Source organism: Lithobates pipiens, unplaced genomic scaffold (assembly GCF_037356315.1).
Source record: "Lithobates pipiens isolate NorthernLeopardFrog02 unplaced genomic scaffold, aLitPip1_a1.2 Scaffold_1, whole genome shotgun sequence".
In the NCBI taxonomy this organism is placed as follows: Eukaryota; Metazoa; Chordata; class Amphibia; order Anura; family Ranidae; genus Lithobates; species Lithobates pipiens.
Genome location: NW_027507685.1, coordinates 49418894 through 49438516, shown reverse-complemented (window position 1 = coordinate 49438516; position 19623 = coordinate 49418894). Strand labels below are relative to the sequence as shown.

The window sequence follows — 19623 nt, the reverse complement described above, 5'->3', positions numbered from 1 at the left end:
GGCTAGTCAAATTTAAACAGCAATCAGATCTCCTAATAAGTCCTTTTTGCTGGCATTTACATCAGAGGAGAACATGATTCTTGACAATTCCTGATTAAATTAATAAGGGCCAAATTCTTCTGGGGTAATATACACTAAAAAGTAGTGCAAAAGAAGGGACTTTATATTTCTGCCGCTGCCCCGACCCATTTGTGAGCCATTTAGCAAATGCCTTTCGCTCAAAGACTTTCCTGTTATTTGCTTAACCTAAATGTCTGTTGCAATACAGAATCCAGTAGTTGCAAACAATAGGTTCAGTGCACAAAGATAGAACTTCGGCTATATTTTCATTAGCATGATGTCTACTTGGGGGAACGGGAAAAGGAGCAATTCTAGGTGACGATAAAAGTAACAACTTATGACTTTTTATGGTCATGGTGTGGGGATGTTTTTCAGGGGTTGGGCATGGTCCTTTAGTTCCAGTGAAGGAAACTCTAAAGTTTTGCACACACGACCGGATTTTCCGCAGTCGAAACCGCAGACTTTTGTTTGAAGGCATGTGCCTGGATTTTGTTTTGCATACAAACAGAAAGGAATTGTCAGCCAACAAACACGAATGTAGTGATGTACTACATTGTTTTTCAGCTCTTTTGCGTCACCCTTTGGGCTCCTTCGGCTAATTTTGCATTAGTAGAAGTTTGGTGAGTGTTGATTTACACTTTTCATTCAGCACTTTTCAGCTTGCGCTTTTCATTTCGCCCTTTTCAGTTCATTTCTGAACGGCCATTCGTCAACTAGACATGTTACAGAAACGGAGGAGATAACGTGTTATTTATTATTGGCCTTGGAGTTATTGCTTTGACCCAAGTCCAGTCCAGGAACAGGAGGAGGAGGAAGATTTCTATCACCAAAAATTGGTTTCTTTATTAATCGTGACCAATTATGTCATATGCCTTTGCTGCAGAAGCTCCAGGAGAATAATCCGGATGATTTTCGGAATTATCTCCGGATGACGGACCCCTGCTTTTACCAACTCTTGGCATTGTTGTCCCTCTATACAGGCATACCCGACTTTTAAGTACACAATGGGATTTATTTACTAAAGCTGGAAAGTGAAAAATCAGGATCACTTCTGCAAAGCTTCTAACCCCAGATTGTTCAATTAAGCTTTGGTAATAAAACCTGGAAGCTCATTGGTTTCTATGCAGAAGTGAGCCTGATTTTGCACTTTCCAGCTTTAGTAAATAAACCCCATTGTGTACTTTAAAGTGGGGTATGCCTGTATTAAGAAGCAGGACACATGCATGAGGCTTTTATTTTATTTTTTGGTTGAATAATGATTTGATTTGGTATATTTTCTATATTTTGAATGCATAGAATGCACTTTTTGGTTAAGTTCTATTGGCAGTTAGCATGTCTAATTTTATTTGTTTTCTTTTTTTAATGCACAATAAAAAAATTGTGGAGAATAATACTTGGCTATGTGTTTTACTTCAAAATGCCAGTTTGGGAGTAGACAGTTACATTTAAAAAAAATACAATGTAAGGTTGACAAGGGGCACCAACATAGTTATCTTTGATCTTAAAAGCTACGGGATAATGGTGCAGTGGTAACTTGCCCAAAAAAATAAAAAAAAAAGCATAATAATATTATTTTTGTTATCACTAGAAAATAAAAGCCTTTTAAAGCGGTTCTCCACCCTAAAGGGGAAGTTCCGCTCATCTGATCCCTCCCCCCCTCCGGTGCCACAATCGGCACCTTTAAGGGGGGAGGGGGTGCAGTTACCTGGATAATCCAGGTATCTGCACCCACTTCTGGGACAGACCGCCGCAGATGCCCCGCCCCCATTGTGTTCTGGGAAACACACAGTTCCCAGGACACAGCGGGGACCAGCAGAGAGGCGCAGCGCGACTTGCGCATGCGCAGTAGGGAACTGGGCAGTGAAGCCGCAACGCTTCCCTTCCCGATTCCCTGACAGAGGATGGCGGCAGGGGCAGCAGAGAGACGAACGATCGCTCGTCATCTGCCGCCGACATCGCTGGACCCTGGGACAGGTAAGTCTCAATTTATTAAAAGTCAGCAGCTGCAATATTTGTAGCTGCTGGCTTCTAAGATTTTTTTTAAGGTGCAGAACCGCTTTAAAATTTGTTTGGCAGAACTCCATCAGTATCACTAGCAAAGCAGCTTCATTATTATCCCATTAAAGAAGAAGAGAATGTGCGCTGCATTTCAAGATTTCATAATTTGCCGCGTCAAAAATGTTAATTCACCACTGCGAACGCTAGTTTACAAGACCGACCGCTTCTGCCTTGTCCTTGCTTCCGTGCTTGCGTGTTTGTACTTTGGACTTTTGTGCAACTGACTTGTGTACACACGCTCAGAAAATCCAACAACAGGCATTTGTCCGCGGAAAATTTGTCTGCGGAAAATTTGAAAGCCTGTCATCCATTTGTCCGCGAAAAATCCGACAATTGTCCGATGGAGCATACAAACGGTCAGATTTTCCTCCAACAGCCTGCCATCACACATTTCCCATCTGAAAATCCAATCGTGTGTACGAGGCTTTAAGACGTCAGCATACTAAGACATTTTGGACAATTTCATAATCCCAACTTTGTGGGAACAGTTTGGGGATGGCCCCTTCCTGTTCCAACATGCACACCAGTGCACAAACAAGATCCATAAAGTCATGGATGAGTGATTATGGGGTGGAGGAACTTGACTGGTCTGTACAGAGTCCTGACCTCAACCCGATAGAACACCTTTGGGATGAATTAGAGCAGAGACTGCAAGCCAGGCCTTCTCGTCCACATCAGTGCCTGACCTTACAAATGCGCTTCTAGACGAATGGTCAAACATTCCCAGAGACACACTCCTAAACCTCGTGGACAGCCTTCCCAGAAGAGTTGAAGGTGTTATAGCTGCAAAGAGTGGGCCAATTCAATATTGAACCCTACAGACTAAGACTGGGATTCATCTAACGTTCATGTTCGTGTAAAGGCAGTTGTCACAATACTTTTGATAATATAGTATATTATATTTACAGTATCTCACAAAAGTGAGTACACCCCTCACATTTTTGTAAATATTTTATTATATATTTTCATGTGACAACACTGAAGAAATTATATGTTGCTACAATGTAAAGTAGTGAGCATACAGCTTGTGTAAATTTGCTGTCCCCTTGAAATAACTCAACACACAGGCATTAACGCTTAAACCGCTGACAACAAAAGTGAGTACACCCCTAAGTGAAAATATCCAACTTGGGCCCAATTCGCCATTTTCCCTCCCCGTTGTCATGTGACTCGTTAGTGTTACAAGGTCTCAGGTGTGAATGGGGAGTAGGTGTGTTACATTTAGTGTAATCCCTCTCACTCTCTCATACTGGTCACTGGAAGTTCAACATGGCACCTCATGGTAAAGAATTCTCTGAGGATCTGAAAAAAATTATTGTTGAGCCACATAAAGATGGCCTAGGATATAAGAAGATTGACAAGACCCTGAAACTGAGCTGCAGCACGGTGGCCAAGACCATACATCGGTTTAACAGGACAGGCTCCACTCATAACAGGCCTCCCCATGGTCGACCAAAGAAGTTGAGTGCACATGCACAGCATCATATTCAGAGGTTTTCTTTCGGAAATAGACATATGAGTGCTGTCGGCATTGCTGCAGAGGTTGAAGGGGTGGGGGGTCAGCCTGTCAGTGCTCAGACCATACGGTGCACACTGCTTCAAATTGGTCTGCATGGCTGTTGTCCCAGAAGGAAGCCTCTTCTAAAGATGATGAACAAGAAAGCCCACAAACAGTTCGCTAAAGACAAGCAGACTAAGGACATGGATTACTGGAACCATGTCCTGTGGTCTGATGAGACCAAGATAAACTTATTTGGTTCAGATGGTGTCAAGTATGTGTGATGGCAACCAGATGAGGAGTACAAAGACAAGTGTGTCTTGCCTACAGTCCAGCATGGTGGTGGGAACATCATAGTCTAGGGCTGCATGAGTGCTGCCGGGACTGGGGAGCTATAGCTCATTGAGGGAACCATGAATGCCAACATGTACTGTGACATACTGAAGCAGAGAATGATCCCCTCGCTTCGGATACTGGGCAGCAGGGCATTATTCCAACATGATAAAGACTTCAAACACACCTCCAGGGCGCCCACTGCCTTGCTAAAGAAGGTGAGGGTAAAGGTGATAGACTGGCCAAGCATGTCTCCAGACCTTAACCCTATTGAGCATCTGTGGGGCATTCTCAAATGGAAGGTGGAGGAGCGCAAAGTCTCTAACATCCACCAGCTCCGTGATGTCATCATGGAGTAGAAGAGGTCTCCAGTGGCAACCCGTAAAGCTCTTGTGAACTCCATGCCCAAGAGGGTTAAGGCAGTGCTGAAAAATAATAGCCACACAAAATATTGACACTTTAGGCCCAATTTGGACATTTTCACTTAGGGGTGTACTCACTTTGTTTGCCAGCGGTTTAGACGTTAACGGCTGTGTGTTGAGTTATTTTGAGGGGACAGCAAATTTACACTGTTATACAAGCTGTACACTCACTACTTTACATTGTAGCAAAGTGTCATTTCTTCAGTTTTGTCACATGAAATGTAAAATATTTACAAAAATGTGAGGGGTGTGCTCACTTTTGAGAGGTACTGTATATAACAAAATGCCCTTGGTGAAAACACAACAGAAGTAGAGACCTTTGTGATCGGACCTAGGATTTAACCTTTCATCTTCCTATCAAAAACTAAACAAAATAGAAGGGTTCTGGCCAGATGTCCTTGTATATAACACAGCACACTGGTAGGTAAATATAATTAGATATACAGTATAGAAAAAAGTACAGAAAAAAGCCTATACAGAGTGCATCTGAGAAATTTCGTTGGTGAAAGTGAAAGCATGGGGGGGGGGAGGCTACATTTTAAATTTGACGAAAGATATAAATATGATGAAAGGAAATGCTAACACATGAGCTCTATAAGTGGGACCCCCCATAGCACAAGTATCTTCTTCTAATCAGCAGTCCTGCAACACGCTCGGTGACAGAAAAAGTACCATAATGGACTGTGGTCCCCCTGTGCCACATATCTCCTGGTGTCTCTGTCCAGCACAGTCCCATTTCTTTCACCAGTGAGGTTTAGGCCTGTGCAGTATGCCAGGCACGTACCACCGTTGAAGCAAAGGACTGATTCTCTAGGAAAGTCTGTGCTAATTGCAGTAAAATGAAGCTACTTAATTACATATAAAAACACACACACATTACTTTGCCAATGTTAAGGCAACCACAATCCTCGTAAAATTAACTGAATAGGATAGAGTACTTGATGACCTGAAATGAACCATAGGAATAAACGCATTGACGAGAACTGTTTGTGCAGTGGCAGATACACCTTCCTTGTTTTTTACAGGTAGACAAAAATGAACAATATAAAAAAAAAAAATTGGCACCAACAGTGCAAAATCATGACGAATGTATCAAGATAAATAAATAATCAGCTGACTATAGAACACCATTTTTGACAAACAAAAAAAAACATTAAAAAAAGTGCAACGCTACTATTATACAAATAGAATAAAATGAACCATATTAGTTCCCGATGCAAAAAAAAAAAATCTAAGAGACATTAGTGTAAATAATCCTCCAAAAAGCCTCCAATCACCGTGCCTTAAAGTATTTAGAGACTTCTTATCCTGTTTTGGTACTCCACCACAATGTGTGTAAATGCACATTCACCAATCATAAGCCTTTAAAAGGCTTTAACCATTTTTAATGGTGCTCCTCAGATTACTCTTCAGATAGCCACCAGATAGTAAAGTAATGGATCCAAAATAGTCAGACACTCCAAATATAGCTTTCTCAATTGATCATATATGCCAAGAACCCAAAGAAGATAATGTATCATAATACAGTGTGGTACTTTATTTAAAATAAATAAAATACATAAAAGTTGCACTTATATATCAGGGTGCTTCAGTTAGCACCAACCCATACAGCTTCTGGAGTAAACCTGCCCCGCTGCTCGTTTGGGTTTCCAAAAACCCGGAAGTGTCACGGAGTCCCCCACTGGAAGTGACATCAGTAATGGCGACAGCACAGCCTCAATGTGCATCATCAGGAGGAAGCTCAAGCTCAAGCTAATCTTCTTCCAACTACAACCCCAATTCCAAAAAAGTTGGTACGCTGTGTAAAATCTACACAAAAAGGAGAATGCAATGATTTGCAAATCTCATAAACACATATTTTATTCACAATAGAAAACAAATAAAATATTTAAACGGAGAAGATGTTAAATAACAAATTTTCTCGTTCAAAATTTTTTTTATTTTATGTTAAAATAAATTACATGTACAGAATATAAGACAAATTATGTGATACCAGAAATAAAAAGTAGACATATTGAAGTACGGATGATACAAAGCAAAGAAGAATTTCAAGATATTCTCGTGGGAATGACAATAAATGGCCTTATATATTTTAGAATTTGAAAACATTCTTATAGCTGATTTTTAAACATTTTAATCCCAAGAAAATATAAATATGTCTAAAATAAAATATATGATTTTAAAGTTTTGAAATAACAAATTTTAAGAAAAAAATAAATGTAATTTTGAAATAGATGGCAGCAACAGGTCTCAAAAAAATTGGGGCAGGGCAACAAAAAGCTGGTAAAGTAATTGGAACAGGAAGAGCATTTTGCAATTAAACAGGATAATTGGCAACAGGTCAGTAACATGATTTGGTATAAAAAGAGCATGAGTGTGTCTCAGAAGTAAAGATGGGCAGAGGTTCACCAATCTGTGGAAAGCTGCATCTAAAAATTGTAAAACAATTTGAGAATAATGGCCAACATAAAATTGCACAGACTTTAAATATATCATCATCTACAGTACAGAATATCAAAAGATTCAGAGAATCTGGAGAATCCTTTGTCCGCAAGGGACAAGGATGAAGCACAATATTAGATGCCTGTGATCGTCGGGTCCCCAGACTGCACTGCAATAAAAACCAAACATCATTCTGTCATGGGCATCACTGCATGGGCTCAGGAAATACTTCCAGAGATCACTGTCTGATCCCAGTTTGCCACGCCATCCAAAAATGCAAGGTAAAGCTCTATCATGCAAAGAAAAAGCCATATCTGAACATGATCCAGAAAAGCCAAACTCTTCTCTGGATCAACGCTCATTTAAAATGGTCTGTTGCAAATTGGAAAACTTTTCTGTGGTCAGAAGAATCAAAATTTGACATTTATTTGGTAACCATGGGTGTCATATCCTTGGGACTGAAGAAGAGAGTGACCTTCCGACTTATTATCAGCGCTCAGTTCAAAAGCCGGCATCTCTGATGGTATAAGAGTGCATTAGTGCCTATGGAATGAGCAGCTTACACATCTGGAAAGGCACCATTAATGCTGAAAGATATATCCAGGTTTGAGAGAAGCGTATGCTCCCACCTAGATGATGTATTTTTCAGTGAAGACCTTTTAAATCTAGCAACAGTCACCTGGTGGGAAGGGGGGTAAAAAAGGAGGCTAAACCCATTGTTTTATCCCACCCCCCACAGTTCTAACAATAAAACCTGACAGGGGATTACAGATGTCGTGGTGGCCATGCTTCGCTTCGTGACCATGGCATTTTTGACTCAGGCTGCAGAGTCTGACAGGCTGCTACACCTGTTACACTCGCCCATTGAGATCAATGGGGCTGCACTGCAACTGTCTGAAAAAAAGCATTAAAAGGAAAAATACACACCACCTTCTGTCAAATGCAAGTCAACTGCAACCACACCCACAAGGAATACTGAATAATCTCAGAGGAATCTCAAAAAGTCAAGGTAACCTGGTTGTGCCATGGCATTCCCTAATAATACATTATAGTACATAAGCACAAGAAAAAATCATTTTCCTTAAAAAAATAAAAAATAAAAAATCAGACGGCATTGATAAATTGCAACCAAAAAGACATAAAAAATATAGCTCAAGCACTAGAGAAATTGTAGTCCTTAGTAGCAAAGTAAATACAATACACAATTGCAAGTGTGCTGAGCTGCCACAATGCAGTTTCTCCTGCCAGCCACCACATCTCTACTGTGCCCGGTAGTAACACGGAAACTTGAGGGTCAAAGTGCAGCACACAGCACAGGACCAGGTGCCCCCCACTCAGACATCGAAGAGCTTTTGTCAAGTGCAGATCTCCACCAATGGTATCATTTAAGTCAGCACCTGCCAGAAAGGTAAGTACTAACACTCTTCTTTTACAGTAGGCCCCTATAATTTGCTCTTCACATAACTGCATAATTGAAGTGGATCTTCACCTAGTTTATTGAGTGATGATTATGGACTCTTTTAGTAAATTAGCCTCATTGCAGAAACTGCTCTTACTTTCATTGCCATGTTTCATCAGAGGAATATCTCTATTTTAGATGCTTTACATTTAAAGCTTCTTTACTGCTACAAAAAAATGCCAAATGGTGGGCATTAATACTCACCCACCCTGCCAACACTGACTATGGCAGACAGAAAGCTGTACGGAGTGAGGAGATCACAACACTTGCTCAGTGTCTGGACATTGGAGATAATTATACAAAATTGCTGGGCCCAGAGAGAATTTTGTATTACATAGTAACATTAATCCAGACACTGACAGACCAGAGAGATATGTTACCTGATCTAATTAATGAACTGCTGCATGTCTAAATGAGATTTTCTTGGGTACAGATTGTCTTTAATAAATATTCCGATGAATCTAGTAGGGTGTTTGCTGTAACTGGCTGCATTCGTCTTTTTCGACCATGATTGCTTTAGTTAATGATAGGCATATGGAAATGCCTGCCAGTGTCCTTGTTATACCTCTGCATTTACCTAGCATCTGGATTTGTTTATATTGTAACATATAACAGGCTGTGATTAAACGCCCACAGTTAGTTGTGCAGGTTCATGTACTGATTTTAAAGCGAACCTGTGCTGTACTACAGGTTCACTTTAAAGCAAATCTTTCCTCCTCTTTCACTAAAATCTCATCAGCATGCAGTTCTGCATGCTGATATAAAATTGGCTTGCATTTAGTTGAAAATTTTTATATAATGATATTTTTTGCTTTTACTTACAAGTACTGTTTTTCGACTTCCTGGTTAAGTGAGGCGCTGGTGATGTAACAAAGACTACATCACCAGTGCCTTCCCCTCAGATGATCTGCACTGTCCCATGTTCCAGAAGGCAGACCACCCAGAGTTTCAGGAGATGGATTCATCTGCCCTTAGTGAAAATGGCCACCTTGAGAAGAATGGGGAGGAAAGGAAAGATTAGGTATACAAAGAATAAAAAAACCTGTGATTATCTGTAAGCATATGTTTGTAGACAGCCAGAGCTAACGTTTCTAAAAAGGTGCCTTTGGGATCATTTATAACCTGTTACCACCCACGTAACACATGTTTAGTGGCAAAAGGGTGGGCTTAAATGCCCACGCGCTGCACATATGTGCCGCTTGGCTTGTCAATCCTTCCCAACCCCCAGACATTCAGAATTTTTTAAAGGGATGCTGGAGCAGGCAGGAAGGGATTAAAATAAGTTCCTCTTTAATGAAAGCTTCAACAGTTGTTCCAAAATATATCTAGCACAAAAATAATATACTTGTTGGCATGTGATGAGTTGTTTTCTAATGCATTTATCCCTATATAAAATCCAAACCATCCTGTGTACAGTGGTGGAACTAATCTCTATGAGAGGTGGACCTACACAGTACAGGACATACATGAATAGTAGACATCATTCATTTCTGTTCTGACAACATGTATCAACAGGGATAAACACCGATATGTAATCCTATAAATCCAAATTGGCATTAGTTAATCCTAAAGATAAAAAAAATAAAAATCGATGAGAGTTTGGATTTCTATTGGAATATACCCCATTATAATGTGAACAGTACGAACTGGATTTTAGATGTACAATAGGGCTGAAACTAACTATTATTTTCATAATCGATTAGTTTGCTGACTATTTTTTCGATTAATCGATTAATCGGTTAACAACCTTTAAAAAAAAAAAGTGGGTCAAATTGACGTTCATTTTCAACCACAGTGACGGGAAAATTTGGAAATAATAGAAAACTTCGTAGTCAAGGGAATTTTCAGACAGTGTATGTGGTTTTCGTTCAGAAATTACATTCATTTTAAAAACAGAATGTTAAAAACAAGTGAAAATTTCAAACAAAATTCTTTCATTCAGCGAATGTACAAAGATTTTTCGTCTTAATATTCTCATCTGAAAATTGATCTGTGTGACCAACATAAGGCTCAGTACACACCTATGCAGTTTGCTTTTGATCTGTTTCTGCAGTGCTTTTTGCTGTGTGTTTTTGATTTTTGCGCAAGTGATTTTACTGCAATTTGCATTTTTGCATTTTTTTGGGCAGATTAAAAAACACAAATTGCTGCAAAAACTCATTACATGCTTTTCTGCAGCTTCTCCATTGAAGTATATTGAACCAATAAGGCTGGATTCACACCTATGCATTTTTTGTGCTTTTTGCATTTTGCAGATTTGCACTACAGAAAGTGTTCTATAGGAAACCATGTTAAATGGACTGTAGTGTAAATCTGCAAAATGCAAAAAGTACTTAAAATGCATAGGTGTGAATCCAGTCTTAAGCATCATTTTGCGTTAAAAGTCCCTGACCCTTTCAGATGTGAAAGTGTCCCATAGGCATGTAAATGAACTGTAGTGCATTTCTGCAAAAAACACCATAAAATGCATAGATGTGAACCAGGTCAAAGAAAAAAACTAAAATTAGCCCTTTATAGTAGAAAAAAGCGGATAATGATTACTGTAAGAGGTTCATTTTTGTACTGTAGAACAGTGAAAGTAATATTTACAGTAACGATTATTTGCTCTTTTTGTACTATAAAGGGCTCATTTTCGTTTTTTAACCCCATTAAGTTACTGGCCCATTAATAGTAATCGATTAATTTCATAATCGATTAGTTATCGATTAGTTGTTTCAGCCCTAATGTACAACTACACTTTTGCAAACCCAGTTGCTTGCATTCACTATAGATGAAAATTATGTGCAAATCTTACATTTTTCATTATAAAAGTATAGCATGGACTCCCCCCATTCGTCTCCTGAACAGTGGTGGCTGCTGATCAATTTTTTTTGGGGGTAGCGGCAAAAAAAAAAAAAAAGCACCAGGTCCACACTCACCCCATCCATGGTCGGCTTCCTCTGCTTCTCCTTCCGGCTAATCCAGTCTTAATATCCTCCTCCTGTCCTGATTGGCCGGGAGGAGAAACTGGAAGACATTAGCGAATATTGATTCTGCGCCCGAGCCCAACCTTTTTGAAGCCAATTAGAGCCTCAGGCTCTAATCATGTGCTTCCAAAAAAATCATAGAAACATATAAGTCCAGCGCCCCGCACAGAAATTAGGGGGGCGACGCCCTTCGCCCCTTATGGACCAGCCGTCGCTGCTCCTGAACATCCCTATTGGTGCCTTAATGTTATGGACTGCCTTACTAACCAATAAATAAAAGAGGAGGGGGAGGGGGCTGAGCCAGCCGTGACTTTCATTGAAAGATCTGCATATATCTTTAGCTGCTTATCTCTCTGGATCGACTGATGATTTAAAAGTGTGGCTTTTACTAAAAACCACATTTCATCATATGCGCGGCTCAAATTCTATTGGCTATTCTTGTGACAGGTTGACTTGAATTGTTGCATCTACAAAATGTTCTTTTTTTTATGTCAAAGACAGACATTTGGAAGCTGGAAGTGCTTTCTTGGTTGAAACCTGATTCTGGCTGTACTGCCTAGTTACTGGCCTGGAACGAGACTACAGGATTCGAGTTCAGATTGCACTTGCAGAATGCTTGTTCCAGGTCAGTGACTCACTAGGTAGTGAACTATAATCACAATGACCACCCCATATAGCCTGTCCCTCAACCACGTTAGCAAGGTCACTTGAAATTTAGGGCCTGGTTCACACCTATGTGCTTTCTGGTGCACTACAGTTCATTTAACATGGGTTCCTATGGAACATGTTCACATCTATGTTTTTTTTCAGCCACTGAGTTTTTAGAAAGGGTCAGGGACTTTTTTAAACGCAAAACTGCTTTTTTTTTTTATTTCAATAGACCTCAATGGAGAAGATGCAGAAAAGCATGTAGTGTGATTTTGCTGCGATATGTGCTTTTTGATCTCTCCAACTAATTAGCACAAAAAAAGCATAAAAAATGCAAAATTGCGGTAAAATCGCATGTGCAAAAACGAAAAACGCACAGCAAAAATGATCATAAGCAAACTGCATAGGTGTGAACCTGAGCCTTACTGGCATTACAGGTTTTCTTTAAACCACATCTGTCTCATATGAAAAGTATTCAATGTTGTAGAGCAAGTTGAATCACTGACGAAATCAATTTTAAATTCATGTGGACACTACAGAGAGCTCCATAGTGGAAAATCAACAATTTCACCCCGTCACCTTTATTCAGTTCCTGGACACATCAGATATTTATCCAATATAGGAACACCCAGAAAATGAAGCATTGCACTATTACATTCATTTGCCCATTGCCAGACATGCTATTACATCTATCAAGTCGCTCATATTATGTAATATTAGTCACAGATTGCCTTAAAATAACTACAAACCATTCATTTGCTCCCATATAGCCATTTCTTATATAGGATATGTTATATAATAGAAATGGCAGAAAGAAGACAGGTTGTGGTGCAACAGAATCATCCAATCACTAAATTGTTTCATTTCCATGAATGCAAAAAACTTGGCATCCCATGCTCAGTGACATTACCCACGCTTATATAACACATACATCCAATGTACAGCTAATGTATATTAATAGACAGCAAAGATGTGCGTCCAACGTGAGCAGTTAACTGAAGCAAATGCAAGTGGATTGATGTTTCATAGCACACTCAATCCTATTGTATGTGCTTCATTACATTCTTGATTTGCCCACAGAATGCAAAATAGTGAACATATAAAGAATATACAGCTGGCAAAAATCATATGTGAATACATACATACAAGCAGATAGAGAAGATTGATCAGATATCAATCCATCAATCTATAGACAAACAAACACAATATGTAAAATGGAAAGAGTATAAGTGTTGTGGAGTATCCTAGCAGTAAACAGCTGAAGCAATCCAGCAGCAGCTCCTATTGTATCCTTGTACCATAGATGCTTATGTATACATTTTCCCAAGACTGTGTGCAGTACATTGTTCCCTACACATCCAGTGAAACCCTTTCTGCTGACACCACATATTATTAGGCAATACTTTTCATTTAATGTTCATCAATATCACAAAAACACATTTGTTTCTAAACATAGACAAATTCCTTTCTAATATTTCCAATGCATCACTCAGTACATGAGTAATGTAATAACGTGGCTATATTTCCATGTATTATATAGCATTACGGGAACTTTAATAATGAGCACATCAACAAAAATGCATGCCATTTTCTATAGTATTGTTAACACTAGCAGCAGTAAACCCATTGCATTGCATTGACATACATAGTTCCTGAGATGGCTGTGAACATTAGAGGGTGGTCAGAGTTGGCGGCACAGTCTGACCAGGCTGTCGTATAAACAGGCACACACGGCTCACCTTAAGGGAAAACAATAGAGACAGGCTGAAAATATTATAGTCAATCGCCATTTCTCTACAGATCAATGAGCTGTGGAAAGTCTGGGGTGCTCAGCTAGTGTCCGTAAATATGAGGATGATCTCTCAATGCAGCCAAAAATTAGGCAATTGTCATGTTTTTGGTGCCAAAGGGCAAAGGCAGTTGAGAACAGCCATTTAGTTCCATTTACTGTGTCCGCAGCTGTGAAATATGATTATGGATTGGTTGCTTGAGGTACTCCGCTCTGCACCTCTCTCTATTGCAGCTTTTCAGTACGAGGGCCACATAGTATATTTTACAAATATTATCAGTTCTATAAATTAACAAATCAAATTTTAATATAGTTTTGCTTGGGAGTTTTTTTGGAAATCAGATTGATATGATTTAGAACAGAGGTCTTCAAACTTTCTGGGCCAGTTCACTGTCTTTCAGACTTTAGGGGGCTGGACTGTGGCCATTGGGAGTAGAAAAGTTGTTGACGTCAGTGGGGAAAAACCAATGCCCCATCATTGATATCAGTGGAAAGAATTGTACCCCTTCACTGTCAGTTGGGGGAATAATGCCCCATTGTTGGTATCAGTGGATAAAATGGTGTCGCAAGGGCCGGAAAAAAAAAAATCAAAGGGCTGCAGTTTGGAGACCACTAATTAGAAGAAAAAAAACCTTCAGGATAAGGCTGATAGACTTTTTCTGAGTCATTGTTATCTGTTAATGACTATGTGCTGTGTGATAACCCGCACCATCCAATCAGAATGTGCTTTCAACTATTTGAATTCCATAAAGTGAATTCTGGCTGTTTGCTATGAGTTATTGACTTCAGTGTATCATCGGCACTGTCTGTGTTGCCTTACTGAAAAAAAAGTCCAAACCAAGAAAAATTCTGCAAGGTGCTTTAAGCCACAGCAAACAATCATCTCTCATTGCTCCTTACACCTCTAATAGATGAAAGCCGTAAAGTGTTAATATCACTGTTCAGTCATGGTCTTAATACATAAGCTTCAAAGTAGTTTCCAAATAGTCCACACTTTTCAATCAAAATGAAGAAACTGTACACAACCAAACCACTGACAAGCACTCGTGCTATAAAACACCAGAATGTAAACTGTCCATGGGCCATATGTGTGCAGCTAATGATAGTGATGATTGGAAGTTCAGACCCCAGTAACATAAGTAGCCGGAAGTCAAATAAAACACAGTTTATTACAACAATGAAACACTTGGTTCACACTGACGCTACTTGGGATCCGACTTGTGAAAACCCCAAGTCTCATGACATATGAAATCCTATGTTCGTCAATGAGAGCTGTCCTAATTAGCTCTACTGAAGTCGCTCCGACTTTAGAAAAGGTCCCCTGTACTACTTTAGGGCAGCTTCTATCAGACTTGTGCCTCAAAGTAGTACTCAAGTCACCAGGAAGTCTACTGGCAAAGTTCTCACTGTAAGTCATGACTTTTAGATCACGGCAGTGTGAAGCGAGCCTTATAGATGAATGATGAATTCCCGTTTACAGCCCAATAGCCAGTTTGCAGGAAATTCTATAATATAAAGATTCAATATATATATATATATATATATATATATATATATATATATATATATATATATATATATATATATATAATTCCACTAGTAGTAGAGTGATCCTATGTAGTGTTGGAGTTCTGCTTTAATATATGAAGTCAGATAACTAAATGAATATCATACAGCAGCATAAAGGCCTATAGCTTAACTGAACTGGGCAACTGCCCCAGAGCCCATGTGAGGACCTAATCATTACTGCTGCCTATAACAAATTGTACAGGAAAAACAGGAATTCCAATTGCCTTCAAAATCCTTTCTACCTCAATATTCCATTGCTCGAGACTAAAGCTAGCTTATAGTGGTGAAAACATTTGGTGCTTTATATATATATATATATATATATATATATATATATATATATATATATATATATATATATATATATATATATATATATATATTGCATCTTGAGAGACAAACAGGGCAGTCAAAGGTTTCTACAATATAAGAAGGGCCCGCTTTGCCTTAGGGCCCCGCAGATTTTGGTTATGCTACCAAGCAGGCTACAAGCATCACAATCATATCCCTTATAATTTTATCGGCACAGGTTGGGCGTTTTCTGCGCACGCCGTGAATACAGATGTATTCTCCAGGTTTTGTACACACAAATTCTACATTAGTCAGCGAAGGTTGAATCAGCTTACTGTCTTTTAAAAAACGATTTTTTTCTGCCCAGTAAACATTCCCATAGACGAGAAAAGGGTAGAGAGTCTCAGCATAGAGCATGGGTATGGACGCAGAGGAATGTGGTACACCTGTACCTCTTCAGCGACTCCGAACATTCAGCCTGGCTTAGTCTGCCAAGCACGTTCCAGCACAATTTAATATTCTGTGCACAGACCTATACATTTATGGCGGGAGATGAAATGTTTATTACCACCACTGTTAATTAGCTCACCCCCGGATCATATAGTAAACCACAAATTACTGTAAAGGTTACTTCATTATTTTATAAAAAGTATGATGAGCTTTTCTTCCTTTAATTCATAATAAATGGACACACCTGTATTTTACTCAGTTTGGTACCCAGTGGAAGTCCAGAATGTCAATATTTAAACAAAGAAGAAGAAAAAAAAAAAAAAAAACACATGAATTGTTTGACAAATAAAAATACCTTCCAACTTGAGACGTTAACCCTTTCTAGGGTCTTCTGTAGCACAATACTGATGTGTACAACATAAAAAAAATGAACAATTCATCTTTATGTTGTAAAGTTACAAAATATGTAAAAAGCCTAATAGTAAATATTTAGGAGTTCAGAACCAGCAGATTTTCTGGCAAACATGAATGCAAAAAAAAATATTTGGATGGGTGGACAGATTACATTTTTAGGGAATACAGTTCAAGATTTGGATGTGAACCAATCTGATGGTGCATAGATGTACGCGTCCAGTGATATGGACATATATACAGATCTATCATATATCTATATCTATATATATCTATATATATTAATCTATATCTATATATATATATATATATATAAAGAGGGAGAAAGAGATAGATAGATAGATAGATAGATAGATAGATAGATAGATAGATAGATAGATAGATAGATAGATAGATAGATAGATAGATAGCTCTTTCAATGTGTGATCAAGAGTGAGAGTATTTGGAGGACAAAACATTTTTAGCATACAGTTAATGATTTAGATGTGATCTGATGAGAGAGAGAGATAGATAGATAGATAGATAGATAGATAGATAGATAGATAGATAGATCGATAGATATGCAATGTATGGGTGAGTAGGTGGCATTACAACCAAATTTTGGTGTCGCCTTGCAGGAAAGGTGCGGGAAAAGCACACATCTGGGATAGGCACAATGGGGATCATAATCCATGCAAGCAAAAAATGCAAGACAATGGTTATGAAAACTGGAACAAAAGAAAATGAAAGCGCCTGCACACTGCAACCACATGCATGCCTTTAGAAGACTTGAGTCATTTTGACAGTTAAAATCACACCAACTAGACTGTAAGCTCTTCTGGTTACTCATGTAGACAACCTGCCCAATGTCATCCTTAACAGAAATAGACATATGACCTCCTATATATACACCAAAGACCCTTCTTCATTCTGAGTAGATTTATGACCTTATATATACAGCAGCCCCCATCTTGCATGGAAGCATGACCCCAATATATACCACAGATCTCATCTTAGAGGTATGACCCCCATACATACTACAGCACCCTTTCCTATGACCCTCTATATATCACAGCAACCCCATCTGGTATAGAATTATTCTACCTCCTCCTAACAAACCAGTCCCTCATCCTGCATAGACATATGACATCCTAAAAACCACAGCCCCCCACCCTGTCCAGACATGACACCCCTCCATATACCACCCCATCCTGTATAGACGTAAGACAACCTATATACCACCCCATCCTGTATAGACGTAAGACAATCTATATACCACCCCATCCTGTATAGAGGTATGACCCCCCCCCCAATATACCACCCCATTTTGTATAGACTTAGGTCCCTCCTATATACCATCCCATCCTGTGCAGACATATGACACCCCAAAAGATATTGTACAAAAGTATGACCCCCTATAGATACACCACAGACCCCCATCCTGAAGAGGCTTACTATGACCCTCCAGCTACCATAGCCCCCAATCCTAAATAGATCTCTTATGACCCCCTATATTATAGCCCCCCCCATCCTGCAGAGGTAAGTAGGTCCACTTATGGGCTATGGATGGAGTGGGGGGCACCATTGGTGAGGTGCCATGCTGGGATGACAGATGTCACATGGAGTGACAGGAGGACAATGTGGGGTTGGTAAAGTTTCCTGGCACAATGGTGGGTATGATGATGACACAAAGAGGCAGCGGGGGTATCCTTTGTGCCCCCCAGTGTGGGGGTGTGACTGACCTGAGGGGTCTGAGCCGGATCTCCTTCTTGTTGTCCACCACAGCGGGCACACAGTTGGTGAGTTCGGTCCAGTCGGCGTGCAGCCCGCAGCTCCAGCCGGTGGAGAACCTGGAGAAGAGCCATGTCTCCTTCTTGCCGGGCCGGTGACAGGTGCACTTCTTCTGGCCGGCCTTACACTCGCACGGTTGCTCCAGGCGGATGTTGCGGACCAGGTGGCGGCCGAAGGTGGTGCCCCCGGTCTTCTGGATGTGCAGGAAGACGATCAGGTCGTCCCCGTTGATGTTGAAGTCCACCTTCCTCAGCAGCTCCTCGGCGCTGTAATTGAATTTGGGGCTGAATTTGGCCGGACTCTCGTCCTCCGCCCAGTACGGGTCCACCAGGGATGAGCTGAACGCCTGCAGGCGGAGCTGCTGGCACTCGGTGCCCGGGCACACATACTGCAGGACGATCACCGCGAACAGGAACACGATCACCAGGGCCAGCAGCAGCTTGTTGGACTTGTCATCCATGTTCACATCCGTGCCGGCCGACAGACAAGACCATTCCGACACCCAGCCGCTCACACCGGGGGGCACCGGGAACGTGGGCAGCCGATCTGCTCCATCGCTCCTTTCTTCTTCACACCAGTCCCAACGATACGTCCTCTCCACAATGTACACACACTGCTGGAGAGACAGGAGGAGGCGATGTACACGCCCCTAGCGCTCACACCTCCCTCCCCATTCCTCTATCCACTGCTGTCTTCTCTCTCCCGAACCACGCCCCCTTCTACTATGCCCACAGCCGTTCTCTATCCCGAACCACGCCCCCTTCTACTATGCCCACAGCCGTTCTCTATCCCGAACCACGCCCCCTTCTACTATGCCCACAGCCGTTCTCTATCCCGAACCACGCCCCCTTCTACTATACATACAGCCGTTCTCTATCTCTAACCACGCCCATTCTACTATCCACAGCTGTCTGCTCTTTCCATTGCCACGCCTCGCTTCTACAGCAGTCTATTCTGATCCCTAACTCCGCCCCTTCTCATATCCAAATCTGTCTTCTCTATCCCTAGCCACGCCTCTCTTTTAATAGCGATAGCCACCGTCTCTACCCCAACCACGCCTTTCTTACACTATCAACGCCCCTTCTACTATCTCCAGGAGCCTGTTCCAATCCCTAGCCCCGCCTCTTCGCCTGTCCACTGCCCCCGTGTTCCAAGCCTTCTTCTTCGATTCCTAGACCCGCCCCTTCTACTATTCTCAGCCGTCTTCTCCTATTCCTAGTCCTGCCTCCTTCTGTCCCCAGCGGTCTTCTCCTATCACCATCCCCGCCCCTTCTCCTATCGATAGACGTTTTCTATCCACGCCCCCTTCATGTATGTACCCGCCCCCTCTCCTATCCCTATAGTTAGCTTCTCTTATTACCCGCCCCATTCTCCTCCTATACTCCGCCTCCTTCTCCTTCTATACTCCGCCCAGTGTGTGCACAGCTTGTGTGCTGCAAGGAGGAAGCGGCTGACTC

General features: G+C 40.8%; 1 protein-coding gene across 1 annotated transcript in view; it reads right to left on the bottom strand.

The window, feature by feature from the left end:
* HS6ST2 (heparan sulfate 6-O-sulfotransferase 2) overlaps nt 1-18860 on the bottom strand; it is a 472361-nt gene extending 453501 nt beyond the window's left edge. Inside the window, exon 1 of the mRNA XM_077493332.1 lies at nt 18118-18860. Within this exon, the coding sequence (XP_077349458.1) occupies nt 18118-18626 (509 nt within the window). The 5' untranslated portion in view covers nt 18627-18860. The remainder of the gene's footprint in view (nt 1-18117) is intronic.
* Nucleotides 18861-19623: the final 763 nt, after the last annotated feature.